At 41.2% G+C, this 17454-nt stretch overlaps 1 protein-coding gene across 1 annotated transcript; it reads left to right on the top strand.

The window, feature by feature from the left end:
• Window positions 1–8351: 8351 nt before the first annotated feature.
• Window positions 8352–11312, top strand: tmem79b (transmembrane protein 79b). The gene is made up of 5 exons (XM_023988968.2): window positions 8352–8451; window positions 9013–9856; window positions 10113–10307; window positions 10417–10633; window positions 10837–11312. The coding sequence occupies exons 2-5, from the start codon at window positions 9163–9165 to the stop codon at window positions 11036–11038; spliced, it is 1308 nt and encodes a 435-aa protein (XP_023844736.1). The 5' UTR covers window positions 8352–8451; window positions 9013–9162; the 3' UTR covers window positions 11039–11312.
• The last annotated feature ends 6142 nt before the right edge of the window (window positions 11313–17454 follow it).

The following is a 17454-nucleotide window of genomic DNA, read 5'->3' as shown; positions in this document are numbered from 1 at the left end:
GTGATGTGGTAAAAAAAAAAGTACCCTAAAGGCAAGTTTGGGTAGGTAACTTTCTAAATGTAATCCGTTACAGTTACTAGTTACCTGTCCAACATTGTAATCAATAACGTAATTTTTGATTACCCAAACTCAGTAAATTAATCTGATTAGGCTACTTTCAGTTACTTTTAGATTACCATTAAGAGGCATTAGAAGAAGACCAAAGGATCCATCAAACACATTTGGTGTGTCATCATAGTGGTGTCTCTGACTTTTGGTCAGACGATCACATATATATATATATATACACTAGATGACTGATAGGGGCTCTGTGTTGAAGCCACCATGCCTCCACCATGCCACCATTGGGAAAATATTTTGGAAACTATAGAAATGCATTTATTAATGTATACATTAGTTTTTGCCTCATTTATTCTATTAAAACACACCTTAATGCATGAATAAGGCCACTAATAACGTTTACATATCTTGCATTACTCATCTCATATGTATATACTGTATTCTATACTATATTTTGCATTTTAGCCTATGCCGCTCTGACATTGCTCATCCATATATTTATATATTCTTATTCCATTCCTTTACTCAGATTTGTGTGTATTAGGTATTTGTTGTGGAATTGTTAGATATTACTTGTTAGATATTGCTGCACTGTCGGAACTAGAAGCGCAAGCATTTCGCTACACTCGCAATAACATCTGCTAACCATGTGTATGTGACCAATACAATTTGATTTGATTTGATTTGAAATTATATTATGTGAGTTAAACATATATATTTTAATATATCTAATTTTCACCTCATTTCACACCTGATTTATTTAACAAAAGACAAATCTCAATAGGTGGTCGAGGTAAGTAAAGACATGACATAAGTGTGGGGGGTGGGCCTTTCCTCTTTTGTTCTCTACTGCTGCTCTATTGTTCCTCAAGCAAGTGGGAGGCCAATGACATCACGGATTCCCATCAGACCAACTCCTTGAATGACATTTTTTGTTTTACCCCTTTCAGTGATATCCAATTGGTTGTTACACTCTTGTCCCATCGCTGCAACTCCCGTACGGAATCGGGAGAGGCGAACGTCGAGAGCCGTACGTCCTCCGAAACACAACCCTGCCAAGCCGCACTGCTTCTTGACACACTGCCCGCTTAACCCAGAAGCCAGCCGCACCAATGTGTCAGAGGAAACACCATACAACTGGCGACCGAAGTCAGCGTGCATGCGCCTGGCCTGCCATAAGGATTCGCTAGAGCGGGATGGGACAATGACATCCTGGCCGGCCAAACCCTCCCCTAACCCGGACGACACTGGACCAATTGTGCGCCGGGTCATGTGTCTCCCGGTCGCTGCCGGTTGCGACACAGCCCGGGATCAAACCCGGGTCTGTAGTCATGCCTCAGGAACAGCGATGCAGTGCCTTAGACCGCTGCACCACTAATTATTTTTTTCCCCTTTAGTGTGTGTACTTTACTGTAATTATACTTGGGATGTTGCTTTTCAACAGTAAAAGTGTTTTTTAAATCCCTGTAGGACATCTTTAAAGTATCATTTTTAGAGATGACTAATGTTACTATCTGGCYCTCATACCATCATGGCCACCTAATCCTCCCCAGCTTCCAATTGGCTCATTCATCCCCCCTCAATGACCTTTAACTATTCCCCAGCTCATTGCTGTAAAATGAGAACATGTTCTCAGTCAATTTACCTGGTAAAATAAGGGTAAAATAAAATAGAAAATTAAATAATGTCCCCACGATAACAAAAAATGAAACATTTAATTGAAATACTTTAGAATTCCATTCATTCCTATGTAGGACTGCTCTTACAGGGTAGTGCCAATATGGCCGACCGGTTGCTTCAAAGCCTCTCAATGGCCAATACATAGCATCAGCAATCCAGGGTTTATATACATCATTTGTTCACACTTGCTCAGTTGGAACAAACTTAAATTTGTGAATTTCTTTCAGTGCATAATTTCTGAATTGAAAAGTAATCCAAGAAGTAATCATCTAGTTTTTCAAAAGTATCTGTAATCTGATTATTGTTATGTCTCGTGGGTTTCATAACCACGTGTTTATAACAACTCAATAGTGATGATAAGGAAACAGGAATTCAGTTCAACCATTTATATGAACGTGCTCATCTCAACACACATTACCCATGATGCTCTGCGTATACAACTACTGTGCAAATAGTACAACCCTAATACAAAACAATTACAATATTTTGGCAGATAACGTCACTGATAACAGTTATTGTTTTTTTGTAATCAGATTACATGTAACTGATTATGTAATCAATTACTCCTCAACCCTGTCTACAGATAGGCTAGGCCTAAAATATCCCTGGGCTGTTCTCTAGGACCTCCGCTCTGTCTATAATCAACTCTCTCGGAAACCGTTTCATTACACCAAATAAGGCGAAGGAGGAGAGATGAAATATACAAGCCAACCTTCCCCTAGGAAACCCTAGGAAAATAAACAAAAGCTGTTATAAAAGTGTCGTTCCTGGATGGAAATGCTTGACAAACATAAGAGGATGCGCACTGTGGTAGGGTAGACTATATGCTTCCCGAGTTGAGAGAAGGACATTTCATCATTGACACAGTGCCCAAATGGAATTATGTGAATCTTTCAAGTATTATAGCCTATTCAGAAGAATAGTCAGTATGGTTTCTACTCCACAACACCACACATGAACATTAGTATTCCCAGTATATGACCAAATTACCTCGATTTTGGAACAGGCCCCTCTGTGCACTGCTATTATGTGTAGCCTATAAATTTGATCCAAAAGCGCATGGCATTTAATTAATTAATCTTACTTTTCATAACACTCATACCAGACAATTTTTTTCTGCAAGCCTTGAGTCTAGACACATCAAACAATGATTTAAATATACACTAGATGTCTGACAGGGGGCGCTGTTTTGAAGCCACCGCGCCTCCATCTTGGGACTCTCCCACCATTGTAATTTTTTTGGGGGGGGAGCTATAGAAATCAAATCAAAGTGTATTTGTCACGTGCGCCGAATACAATAGGTGTAGGTAGACCTTACAGTGAAATGCTTATTACAGGCTCTAACCAATAGTGCAAAAAAGGTGTTAGGTGAACAATAGGTAAGTAAAGAAATAAAACAACAGTAAAAAGATAGGCTATATACAGTAGCGAGGCTATAAAAGTAGCGAGGCTACAATGCAAATAGTCCGGGTAGCCATTTGTTGAGAACTGTTGAGAAGCCTTTTTGTCCTAGACTTGGCACTCCGGTACCGCTTGCCATGCGGTAGTAGCGAGAACAGTCTATGACTGGGGTGGCTGGGGTCTTTGACAATTTTTAGGGCCTTCCTCTGACACCGCCTGGTGTAGAGATCCTGGATGGCAGGCAGCTTAGCCCCAGTGATGTACTGGGCCATACGCCATCTGTAGTGCCTTGCGGTCAGAGGCAGAGCAATTGCTGTACCAGGCAGTGATGCAACCAGTCAGATTGCTCTCGATGTTGCAGCTGTAGAACCTTTTGAGGATTTCAGGACCCATGCCAAATCTTTTTAGTTTCCTGAGGGGGAATAGGCTTTGTCGTGCCCTCTTCACGACTGTTTTGGTGTGTTTGGACCATTCTAGTTTGTTGTTGATGTGGACACCGAGGAACTTGAAGCTCTCAACCTGCTCCACTACAGCCCTGTCGATGAGAATGGGGGAGTGCTTGGTCCTCCTTTTCCTGTAGTCCACAATCATCTCCTTAGTCTTGGTTACGTTGAGGGATAGGTTGTTATTCTCGCACCACCCGGCCAGGTCTCTGACCTCCTCCCTATAGGCTGTCTCTTCGTTGTCGGTGTTATCTGCAAACGTAATGATGGTGTTGGAGTCGTGCCTGGCCATGCAGTCGTGGGTGAACAGGGAGTACAGGAGGGGACTGAGCATACACCCCTGTGGAGCTCCAGTGTTGAGGATCAGCGTGGCAGATGTGTTGCTACCTACCCTCACCACCTGGGGGCGGCCCGTCAGGAAGTCCAGGATCCAGTTGCAGAGGGAGGTGTTTAGTCCCAGGATCCTTAGCTCAGTGATGAGCTTTGAGGGTACTATGGTGTTGAACGCTGAGCTGTAGTCAATGAATAGCATTCTCACATAAGGGTTCCTTTTGTCCAGGTAGGAAAGGGCAGTTGGAGTGCAATAGAGATTGCATCATCTGTGGATCTGTTTGGGCGGTATGCAAATTGGAGTGGGTCTAGGGTTTCTGGGATAATGGGATAATGGTGTTGATGTGAGCCATTACCAACCTTTCAAAGCACTTCATGGCTACGGACGTGAGTGCTACGGGTCTGTAGTCATTTAGGCAGGTTGCCTTTGTGTTCTAGGGCACAGGGACTATGGTGGTCTGCTTGAAACATGTTGATATTACAGACTCAATCAGAGACATGTTGAAAATGTCAGTGAAGACACCTGCCAGTTGGTCAGCACATGCCCGGAGCACACGTCCTGGTATTTCGTCTGACCCCGCAGCCTTGTGTATGTTGACCTGTTTAAAGGTCTTACTCACGTCGGCTACGGAGAGCGTGATCACAAAGTTGTCCGGAACAACTGATGCTCTCATGCATGCCTCAGTGTTGCTTGCCTCGAAGCGAGCGTAGAAGTGATTTAGCTCATCTGGTAGGCTCGTGTCACTGGGCAGCTCGCGGCTGTGCTTCCCTTTGTAGTCTGTAATAGTTTGCAAGCCCTGCCACATAAGACGAGCGTCGGAGCCGGTGTACTATGATTCAATCTTAGCCCTGTATTGACGCTTTGCCTGTTTGATGGTTCGTCGCAGGGCAGAGCAGGATTTCTTGTAAGCTTCCGGGTTAGAGTCCCGCACCTTGAAAGCGGCAGCTTTACCCTTTAGCTCAGTGCGAATGTTGCCTGTAACCCATGGCTTCTGGTTGGGGTATGTACAGTCGTGGCCAAAGGTTTTGAGAATGACACAAATATACATTTTCACAAAGTCTGCTGCCTCAGTTTGTATGATGGCAATTTGCATATACTCCAGAATGTTATGAAGAGTGATCAGATGAATTGCAATTAATTGCAAAGTCCCTCTTTGTCATGCAAATGACCTGAATCCCCTAAAAATATTTCAACTGCATTTCAGCCCTGCCACAAAAGGACCAGCTGACATCATGTCAGTGATTCTCTCGTTAACACAGGTGTGAGTGTTGACGAGGACAAGACTGGAGATCACTCTGTCATGCTGATTGAGTTTGATTAACAGACTGGAAACTTCAAAAGGAGGGTGGTGCTTGGAATCATTGTTCTTCCACTGTCAACCATGGTTGCCTGCACGGAAACACGTGCCGTCATCATTGCTTTGCACAAAAAGGGCTTCACAGGCAAGGATATTGCTGCCAGTAAGATTGCACCTAAATCAACCATTTATCGGATCATCAAGAACTTCAAGGAGAGCGGTTCAATTGTTGTGAAGAAGGCTTCAGGGCGCCCAAGAAAGTCCAGCAAGCGCCAGGACCGTCTCCTAAAGTTGATTCAGCTGCGGGATCGGGGCACCACCAGTACAGAGCTTGCTCGGGACCTTGCCATAAGGCAAAAGTGATAACTAAGTGGCTCGGGGAACAAAACATCAATATTTTGGGTCCATGGCCAGGAAACTCCCCAGACCTTAATCCCATTGAGAACTTGTGGTCAATCCTCAAGAGGCGGGTGGACAACAAACAAAAACCCACAAATTCGGACAAACTCCAAGCATTGATTATGCAAGAATGGGCTGCCATCAGTCAGGATGTGGCCCAGAAGTTAATTGACAGCATGCCAGGGTGGATTGCAGAGGTCTTGAAAAAGAAGGGTCAACACTGCAAATATTGACTCTTTGCATCAACTTCATGTAATTGTCAAGAAAAGCCTTTGACACTTAAGAAATACTTGTAATTATACTTCAGTATTCCATAGTAACATCTGACAAAAATATCTAAAGACACTGAAGCAGCAAACTTTGTGAAAATTAATATTTGTGTCATTCTCAAAACTTTTGGCCTAGACTGTACGTACAGTCTCTGTGGGGACGTCCTCGATGCACTTACTGATAAAGCCAGTGACTGATGTGGTGTACTCCTCAATGCCATCGGAAGAATCGCGGAACATGTTCCAGTCTGTGATATCAAAACAGTCCTGTAGTTTAGCATCTGCTTCATCTGACCACTTTTTTATAGACCGAGTCACTGGTGCTTCCTGCTTTAATTTTTGCTTGTTAGCAGGAATCAGGAGGATAGAGTTGTGGTCGGATTAACCAAATGGAGGGCGAGAGAGAGCTTTGTAAGCGTCTCTGTGTGTGGAGTACAGGTGATCTAGAATTTTTTTCCCTCTGGTTGCACATTTAACATGTTGATAGAAATTTGGTAGAACTGATTTAAGTTTCCCTGCATTAAAGTCTCCGGCCAGTAGGAGCGCCGCCTCTGGGTGAGTGGTTTCCTGTTTGCTTATTTCCTTATACAGCTGACTGAGTTCGGTCAATTTATTAAAGTCTATTTTTGCCATGTTTATTATATTCCATATAAATCAAATCAAATTTTATTGGTCACATACATATATTTCGCAGATGTTATTGCGGGTGTTGCGAAATATACCTTAATGCATACGTTTAAATTACATTGTGAGCTAAATAAATAAATAAATAAATATAAAAACATTTTCCTTAAAGTATAATTTTTAGAAAGTTCTAATGTTACAGTCCCCACAACACAAAATGTTTAAATACATGGTATTTTTTCCTTGAAACATTTAATTAAAATACTGCAGAATTCCATTCATTCCTATGGAGGGCTGCTTCTTCTGGGGAGTGCCAATATGGCCGACCAGTGGCTTCAAAACATCTCGCTGGCCAATACACAGCATTGCAATCCAGGGTTTATATACATCACTGGTGTCATCGGTTTACTTTCGGCCCCCCATTGTGTGTAAATTTCAGCTAGCGCTATTGTGACCTCTACTGGTTTCATAAGGTTATAACACAATGTCAAACGAATTATTATGCCATTTATGTATAATACCTCGAGTATATGATCCATGATGGGTATGGAAAATGTTTGGCTGGGGCATTTGATTAATCTGAAGAGAAAGTAGTTGGAAGCTATCCACAATAAAATCGTATTACCATGCAGACCTAGGCTGTGTTCAATGAAGTAGTCTAGATATACAGAAAAAAAATGTCTTCCCGAAAAAATGTATTATATGCGGGAATATTGCCTAATTAGCCTATTTTAAAGGGATAATTCACACAAATTACTAAATGACTTACCCTTGGTTTCCTTACCCTGTAAGCAGTCTATGGACAACATATGACAACAATCCATGCTTTGGTTTCAGTGGAGGCTGCTGATGGGAGGACAAACCATGTTTTTGATGTATTTGATATCATTCCACCTATTCCGCTCCAGCAATCTTCCACAATTAAGGTGCCACCAACCTCCTGTGTTTGGTTTTATTTCCCTGGCACTGTTTCCAAATGCTAATGTTTCAGAATTTGTGGCACAAATCCCATTAAAGTCATGGAACCGATATAAGCATTTTCCGTGCATAATTTACAAATCATAAAAAATAATAATAAAATAAATAAACAAATAAAAAATGTATCGTGAAGTTTATCAAAGTCGCTAATAGATTATTTGAACATGATGCGCAAAAGAATGCTAATATCGGTCTCATGACTTAAATGGGATTTGTGCCACAAATGCATTTGGAAACAATCAGGGAAACTAAACCAAAGCATGGATTGCTGTCACACCTTGTCCATAGACTGCTTACAGAGTAAGGAAACGAATTTGCAATTTTGTGATTTGGGTGAACTATCCCTTTAAATGCTAGGCAACTAAATAAATAACATCTACTGAAGAAATATGACAGGCCTCTTGTAGATAACACCAACATGTTCATTTCTCTGTTCATCTATACTTCATTCTGTCAGTGACAGGGCTGTGTTTCCACCAATATTGCTTTTGGAAATAGATCCAAGAAAGGGTAACCAACATAAAGTGATTAAAATAGTACACACCAATGCAATAACAAACACATTACATGAAACAAAACATTTACTGTATGCTATATCCACAATTTCTCACAAATTATTTTCACCCCAAGAAAGTCACATATAAATATAAGACTGCTTGAAATAGACACGTTGCTGGTTTTTTTGTACATTAAATGATTAAATAGAAAAATTATATTATTAAAGTGTATGTTTCTAAAAGACATTAAAGGACAAGTATGATAGGAACTAAATAATTTCCTACTGATAGTTCCTATCGTACTTTTCCTTTAAAGTTTTTTTAGGAACATACCCTTTAATAATTTACCTGGCCACACCTGAATTTCCACCCACTGAAAATAAGTTGCACAATAACAACAGAAGTGGAAAAACGATGTAAGAGACATTCCATAAAATTCCCATACTCGTTGTTTGATAAGCCCAGAGGTTGGGTGAGTATTACATTTTTATATTTTTTCAGTTGTATTTTCCAGCTTTGTATAGCTAGCAGTCTTCTTACGTGGTCGGAAAGTCCAACATTTTATCTAGTGCGCTGGTATGAGAAACTTCCGTGTTGTGATATGGAGTGCGCTTTGAAGGTCTGCGTACTACGTTTGTCTGGACAGTTAACACATTCGGGGAACTTTACAACGCTATTTGTATGTCAACAATATTCTATTTAGTGGTTTAATATTGCAAGCGTATTTTCTTTGGTAGTCATGCGTAAATAGGGCCTTTATTTTCTTAGACTACTCAAACAGCACAGGCCATAATGAGATGCATTGGGCGGAGCTTTGTTTGCAACGGACAGGGAGGGATTCTACTTGTTTTATCGTTCTTGGCTTACCTCACCTGTCGTGGAAGAATTTCAGCCTTAGAGACTATTGTTTGATGATTAATGACACTAGAATGCTGTCTGGAGTTACAGCTTGTCGGTTTTGGGGCATCATTGTGTGGGAAGACATGTATGACCTATAGAATGTGCACTCTGTAAAATGTACTATTCTTTGTAGGTGAAGAGCTGTTTACCATCAAACTAATAGAGCTGGGACACAAAGAAAGAAACAGACAATGTGATGCAACTTCAGTCAAAGTAAAAACACTCAATCAAGCATAGACTTACTGACGAAGTCTGGAGACACTGAATACCTAAAAAAAAAACAATGTCTGAGATCCTACGGTCAAACCTGGAGCTGCTAGAAGACAGACCCTCCAAAACCAGCGGGGTGACTGCTGAACCCCAAACCCCAACATGGGGGGCAGAGGGGGAGAAGGTGATTAAAGAATTGGAAAGGAGAAGGGAAGGAGTGGTGGAGGAAGACGAAATGGTTAGCTCGGCTAAATTGGAGCCTACCACTCTGCAATGGCCGGGTGACAGGGATGTAGAGAAAGCAACAAAGAACGGAAGTGCATTGACTGTGAAAGAAGATAAGGGAAGGGGAAAGGGGGATGACCCTGAGGGAGAGAGGAGGAGCGTGCACTCCATGTGCACCTCTCTTCAAGGAGGAGGAAGCCGGATGGAGGGCGAGAGAGGGCTGGGTTTGGGAGTGGAGAGAATGAGAACGGGGGAAGAATGGATGGAGAGAGAGGTGCAGCACCCAGGGCTGTGTAAGAGTGGGAAGAAGGTGCAGGTAGAGATAGAGGTGGAAGATGGTATGAACTCTTTGCCTGAGAAGGCAGCACAGGTCTTCAACCCATCTGTCACCATCCTACACTCCTCTAGTGCTCCGACATCTCCCAGAGAAAGGGAGGCATTCTGGGATGTGGACGCAGAGAAGAGTCTCCTCCTCGTTCCCCAGGGAGCCCCACCTGATGGCTACTACCACGACTGGCCAGTGGAGGGGGGGTCCTCAAAATGTAAAGAGATGCACCAACATTTCATCTTTCTGTCTTTTGACCTCCAACCTCTTTCTCTCTGTCTGTCTTTCTCTTCTCTCCCTTGTTCATTCAGCCACTGTGGCTCTGCTCAAATAGTTTTGTGAGTACAAATTCATCCTTCCACTCCTCCCTTATTTTGTGGTAATCTGATCTAGAAGGTGGTAATGTTTCTGTTAGCTTTCTTTTACTTCAGAGGGCAGAAAGACTAATGTCTCTCCTTTCCTCTCCCCTCCAGGTGGGTGTGACTGTGCCAACAGGGATGCTCTCAAAGTGGGGGTGTCTGTGTTCACTGCAGCTCTGATTTTCCCCCTCCTAGTGTGGGGGGGTTATGTCTTCCTGCCTTTTGATGCCCCACTGCTGGACAGTGCCCCCCTCAGGCTGGTCTACACACTGCGCTGCTCTGTCTTCGCTGTGGTGCCCATCATACTGGGTGAGTGGCTCAGCATATGTTCTTTACAAGAATTACTCCGGTGTGAACAGCAAGGTGGGTTGAACAACAACACTAACATCACAAGCTAACACTTGTATTGTCCTCCCAGGCTGGATGGTGCTGGGTRTCTCCAGGATGCGGTTGGGGGATGTGAAGCCGCTGCGTGAATTGGAGGCCAGGGAAGTGGGTGTGCACCGGCGCTATGTGGATGACTCCGTCACCCTCTTTCTGCTCTACTTCCTGCAGCTRGCCGTAATGGCGCCCTACCTGAGCCAGGACCTGCTCAAACTGGTGCCCCTGCTCACCATCATCTTCGCCTTCGGCAGGTAAAGAAACAACAATGCAAAAAAACTTTTATTTAATTTATTTTGTCACATACACCAGAGAGATGCAGTGAAATCTGTTGTCCAATTTCAGTGCCCAGTCAGTCATAACCCTATATGACATGTGATCTCAATTTAATACAGTCTGGGCAGACTATAGAAATGACTGCGTCTGTCTAATGTCCATCTCTCTTCTGTGCCAACAGGCTGATGTACTGGGTAGCAGCTGCACTGGGCAGCAGTGTTCGGGGCTTTGGCTTCGGTCTGTCCTTCCTGCCCACCGTGGCCATGCTGGGTGCCAATCTCTACTTCATCTTCACCATGGATGCTGGGGGCACCATCTTTGCCCAGAATGTGATTCACCAACAAGACCAACCCCCAGCCTCCCGCCAGAGGTTCTGGGGATAGGGGGATAGAGTAAAGACCGAAGGAATGGAAGGATGGGGAAGAGGGACAGGATTTGTTTTACCTACTGGTGGAATTTAACTTTCAAATGGTTACTATGTAAACGGTAGTGGATCGTGCTAGTGTGATTAAACCACATTGATGATGTGTAGAATAGACTGGGCAGTGGTAGTCAGTGATAGAGCATGTACAAACAGTTATTGGAGAAAGTTTCTACGTAATAATTCATCTTCTTGCATGGCATTATACCGTCACTTTAGTGAAACAGTAGAATGTATTCTGTAGACGATCTGCTAATTGACAGCTAAGTACCATTGAATAATGTTGAAATCACAATTGTCTCAATGCAAATAGTTTGTAGATCCACACAGAATTGTGCCACTTGGAAGTTTTGAAACTAACCAAACCACTGTTTTCCTCAGAAATATCTAGCTAGGCCTGCTGCAGAAAAATAGTTTGCTGAACTGTACTGTTTGACAAGTATATCTGTACTGTATTGCATTTGGTTATGAATCTGGTATTACAAGCTAATAACAATTGCATTGACATTTGGGACGTTTATAGAGAAACTGAGACTTGCTATAGACCTCTTAGTCAATTTCCTCTTGAAAATGTTCAATATAACCAATCATAAAATCATGTTCTGTGAAAAGGTCATCGACTACTGAGTGGACATTTTGTCTCATCTTCATGACTGTATTGCCTTTTAAAAGGACATCCACACATAAGCAATGTCATAACAGCTAACAAATAAATGAAAGATAATTGATTTAGTACAAAGATTTTGACATTGAGAACCATTTCACAGCATTTTGTGTCCCCCCCTCCCCAAAATGTCAGTGACCTTATAGAAATCCAACAAGTACCTACCTGCCCAGGTGGCCCAACCTCCATGCCTTTATCTCTGAAAACTAATCCTTTCACAATACACAGCCCTGTAAGGGTGAATGGAGTTGTTACTGTATTTTAAAATGTTATGTATGAAATCTGATTTTTACAGTGTAGGCATCGACTTTATAAAATGTATAACTACGCTGATTTCTTTCTACATTTCCAAGTAAACTTCAGCTAATTACGGTCTGAAACAAAGTGTAGAGTCTATTTAATGTCTATCAGTCTTTTGTTATGATTTACATATTTTAAAATTTATGACTCAAAATGATCAATTATACTTAACAAGTGATGTTTTTATTGGCCTTTCATTTGTGAAGCTGACATTTCTATTGGTTTGAAAGCCTTTTAGTGACCAATAAAAATGAACAAGCATTTAAGGTAGACTTTTGTGCATTACAGTTGTTTGAAATGGGCACCTGTTTTCGGACTGTGTTATTGCTGTGTTCGTAGCCAAGTGGGAAGGTGGTATTTATCACAAACGACTGGGAGAAATCCACTTGAACACCCCTCCAACTCGTAATTACTAGTGGAAAACCATAGAGATCGATAGAGGACGCAACATTGTATCGGTCAGATTTTGGCTTCTGTGAGAGCATGCGCTGTGCCATTGAGGCCATCTCCATTTTGAAGAAGTACATTTTCTTCTAAGAGTTGGTAAACAAACTGAAAGTGTGCATACATGCCTTGGAGTGTGTTGTTTGAACAGGTATAAAGCCAAGTTTGGCGATTTATTGCCACCTGCAGTTATGGAATGTTTGCTCACACGTGTAATTAATTGGCTGATCCCTCCTGATGACCTGGATGGAAATATATAATCTTTCCTTAACCAGTAGGAAGTCCCACCCAGTTGACTACTTCAAAATGGTGAAAATCCTAATGGTGCTGCCCATGCTAAAACTTGCTTTTGGGCACTAGAGGACTCTATATGTGGGAAACTCGTCTATCACCCCTGATCGCAGACTTCTCCCACATGCTGACCTCACCTACTAAGGAAATGACTTTGATAACAGGATTTTCGGCAGTTAAATGTAACAAAACATTATTTATATAAAAGCAATCTATTGATGTGTTTTTTGAAAACTATAATTTGTTTACAAGCATGATAGCTGCACTTTTAGTTTATAGTTGACGCAGCTTGCTGGCCATTAGCTATCCGGCGTTTGTCAACGAGTTCAAGGCATCCAACTGGTATTTACAACGTCACCCCTGGTAATCACCACCTTCCCACTTGGTAATGAACGTAACATATTGCCTTGTTCAAAACAACTGGGAACTCGGAAAAATACGAGGTTAACTCATGACTTCAGGGATCTTCAGGTCAGAAAGTCGGGAGCTCTAAAGAGACTCGAGTTCCCGAGTTGTAATTCCGAGTTGGATGACCGTTCAAATATTTTTTTCCCAGTCGGAGCTCGTTTTTTCCCCGAGTTCCCAGTTGTTTTGAAGGCGTCATAACATCGAGCCTATGACGTAGGACTACACTTTTCGACTAACGGGCTATTTTTGTCGGTGGTCAAATATTGTTCACGTCTAACCAAACTTTTCGTGTATTTATTGGTCTAGCCACAGGGAAGTCTGGGTTCGGAATTACAAGAAAGCAACCCCTTGCACGTCAGTTTCAAAGTAGGCCTATCTCATCTGTACCCCAGGGGTATTTACCACTAAAGTTATCGAAGTGAAGGGACAAGAGAAGGAGAATATGGCAGCTGCCCCAGCTAGAAGAAAACACGGAGCGTGTCTGCTTCGAATCAAAGAAAATTGTCCATTGCGAACATTTAAGAAAAACAGGTGTTACGGTAAGAACATGATTGTTTTCAAGAATTGATGGATAAAAACATATAGCCTATAAAAATGCATAAAATTAACCTACAGACGAATTATACCACCCAGGAAGTTAGGGTTGAAGTTGACACTTCATAGATCCCTGTCGGCCTTGCACTGTATACATTTGACAGTAAAACGTCTATTGAATTTGTTTGGTAGGCTCTATAGGTCTCAATGCTATAGCCTGATAATACATTAGGGGTAGGCATATTATAAATAATAATCTTACATTTTAAAGTTTTATTTACTATAAAGGCACACTATAAAATGTGTATATCAAGGGAGCAAATGCACGACTTTTCCACATGCAAACACCTTTTATATATATAGTGCTGAAGGAATAACATTCTAGAAAATAAACATTACATCATGTGTTTACCTGTATACATTTTATGTCAACATAAACATAAACAATGGAGTTATATATCCTAATATTATGATAAGACTACTGTACTTATCAAATTATGAATAATAAGTCATATTCTTCCAAATTAAGGGGTGGGCTATATTGCATTAGTTGAAATTACTGGAAATCTGACTGTGGCTTTAATATAAGTAGTCAGTGTTGTTAACTGCCAATGCTGATGCTCCTCCACCATTATTTGCCACAGTTTTGAGGAAGTTTGGGGCCAAAGTAACAAGGCAACATTTAGTCCCAATGTATCACGTGGTTGCTTAAGACTTAATACTGGCATACCTGTCCGAAAGTACCCGCACTAGTCTACGCCTACACCTCCTGTCAAGTACTTCAGTTGCACTTACTGTCAAGAGCTGGGTGCCCAGGGTGGGTGCATGTCAGCAGTGTAAAAAGGCTTCCTGCATGGTCTCCTCTCCTTCAGCTGGACTGATCTGACCATAATTTTAAGTAAAATCGTTTAAGCTAACTACTGAAAATGGCTTCCTCCAGTCAAATTATTTCACATCAGTGCAGATGAATGAAATTAGATAAGGAGAGGAAATCACTTCAGAGTATTGATACTTAGGCCTAATTGTTGTTTTTTAAATGATCCCTTTGGCAGATGTATCTTCGGCTGGTGGTGGAATGTGTTGGGGAGACTTCAGTAAGCACCACATTTCTGCATCCAAAACCAGACCTATCAGCACCATCTATGTAGAGCCCCTCCCTCCCTCCTATCAGTCTATTTACCATCCTCATCAATCACAGGACCCCATTGGTAAGACCATTAAAACACTTGCATGGCCATCTTTCCAAATTTCTTGTTGAATGGTCTCCAAAGGCTAATAGTTAACTGACCTCCTTTATCAGGAACCTTGATATGGTAGTTACTGGTTTTTATTAGTAGTTACCTCAATCTCTCTGATAATCCTATTATAAATGGGAACAATATTTTGGGAACATTGCTCTCACCTATTTAGCTTGTCACATCAGGGATTGTTTTGTTGAAGTAAGGAAGAATGTACGCTATTGGGAAGTGCTTCACTGAGTATACAAAACATTAAGAACAACTGCTCTTTTCGTGACAGACTGACCAGGGGCCTCATTTTATAAACCGTGCGTATGTACAAAATAGACCCCAAATCAAAAATAAAATTTGATTTGTCACGCCGAATACAACAGTGAAATGCTTACTTACAAGCCCTTAATCAACAATGCAGTTTTGAGAAAAAAAGTGTTAAGAAAGTATTTACTAAAATAAACTGAAGTAAAAAAAATATTTAAAAAAAGGCCTATGTACCTCATGAGTATGAAACCATCAGAGAGGTGAGGAATTTATTATGCAATGATCATGGAAATTAAACGTTTGTGCCAGGTTTCACACAAAAGTTGGCATTTATAAAAACCGAACTTGACATGAAAATGTGCTCACCTTCCAACAAACCTTAGACCATGCGTAAGCACAGTTTATAGTAGTTGAAGTATTGCATTGCAAGCAGGCAAGTAGATTAGTATTTTCTGCAAATGAAGGAAATGAACAGGTTAAACAGGTTAATAACAAGATGCAATCATTTGCCATTAGTGAGAAGAGAGACAATCTATTTAGTTTGTCTTTGCATTTGAAAATAATTAGAAATAGGCATTTATTTCCTAGCCTATTATTTATTTAATTTCCATCATCATTTTATAATAAATTCCTCACCTTCTCTGTGATGTTTTCATACTCACGGGGTAGCGTAGGCCTACAACAAGGATACCATTTGTCCCATCTCTGGTTTAATTGAACCCACTTCATAGTAGTAAATAGATAAGCCATTTCAAGTATTTTGCTCTATGCCATCTGATCCGAAGCAAAGTTTATTAACGGTGGAACAGGCGGTTGGTTGTAGGTTACTTCTGTAGCTTACGTCTGAATACTGTACTTTCACATTTCTCGAGGAGACAATATTTCATTTATACACAATCCATATTTTCATAACCATTGCAGAATAAATGTGTCACTTTTTCTGGCCATGATGGGTTCATATTCCCGAAGTAGCCATAGCCTACAACAAATTACCATGCGCATCTCTCATTTAATTGACCCTTCACTAAGCTCCGCCCCAGAATTTTGGGCAACCAATCGCAGTCCTCCAATGGATAGCAACTGTTGTCGAGTCCAACACCTTGGACAAGCTCATGTTTGAAACGCATCAAAAGCCATTGAGGGCTTTACAAAAACATTGTTTAAATGGATAAATAATTTGACAGGGCACCAGGGATACTTGCTACTGTGATTCCTATAGGGCAGACCCCAATTAGTTGACTGGTCAATTGTTGTTGTTTTTTTAGTCGAGTCGTAACAAATATATAAAATGGTCGCCGATAGAGAGGGCAGCCGTTCTTCTAGCCCCTAGGCAACTTTGCAGTATTTCATTTTTTGTATGTGTTATTTCTTACATTATTAGGCCAGAACATTTTTTGTGTTATTACATACAACCGGGAGGAACTTTTGGATATCAGAGCGGCGGTAACTCACCAGCATTACGACCAGGAATACGACTTTCCTGAACCAGATCCTTTGTTCGTACCCCCCAGGGCAATTGGAACTGATTCCAGAAGCTGATAAGTGATATATAGATACCCGCCATTTTGTGGAGTCAACAAAAGTCAGAAATTGCATTATAAATATTCACTTACCTTTGATGATCTTCATCGGAATGCACTCCCAGGAATCCCAGTTCCACAATAAATGTTAGTTTTGTTTGATAAAGTCCATCATTTATGTCCAAATACCTCCTTTTTGTTTGCGCGTTTAGTCCAGTAATCCAAATGCACAATGCGCGGGCACTAAGTCCAGACGAAGTGTCAAAAAAGTTATATTACAGTTCGTAGAAACATGTCAAACGATGTATAGAATCAATCTTTAGGATGTTTTTATCATAAAGCTTCAATAATATTCCAACCAGACAATTCCTTTGTCTTTAGAAATGAAAAGGAACGGAGCTCTAAACTCAAGGCTTTCTGCCAGACCCCTGATTCAAACAGCTCTTATTCTCTCCCCTTTCACAGTAGAAGCCTGAAACAACGTTCTAAAGACTGTTGACATCTAGTGGAAGCATTAGGAAGTGCAATCGGACCAAATTTACACTGTATATTGGATAGGCAATCACTTGAAAAACTACAAACCTCAGATTTCCCAATTCCTGGTTGGATTTTTCTCAGGTTTTCGCCTGCCATATGAATTCTGTTATACTCACAGACATCATTCAAACAGTTTTAGAAACTTCAGAGTGTTTTCTATCCAAATCTACTAATAATATGCATA

The sequence above is a fragment of the Salvelinus sp. IW2-2015 genome, linkage group LG6.1 (assembly GCF_002910315.2).
Source record: "Salvelinus sp. IW2-2015 linkage group LG6.1, ASM291031v2, whole genome shotgun sequence".
Lineage (NCBI taxonomy): Eukaryota > Metazoa > Chordata > Actinopteri > Salmoniformes > Salmonidae > Salvelinus > Salvelinus sp. IW2-2015.
The sequence above is the reverse complement of the archived record's forward strand: the minus strand, read 5'-3'. Positions and strand labels throughout refer to the sequence as shown.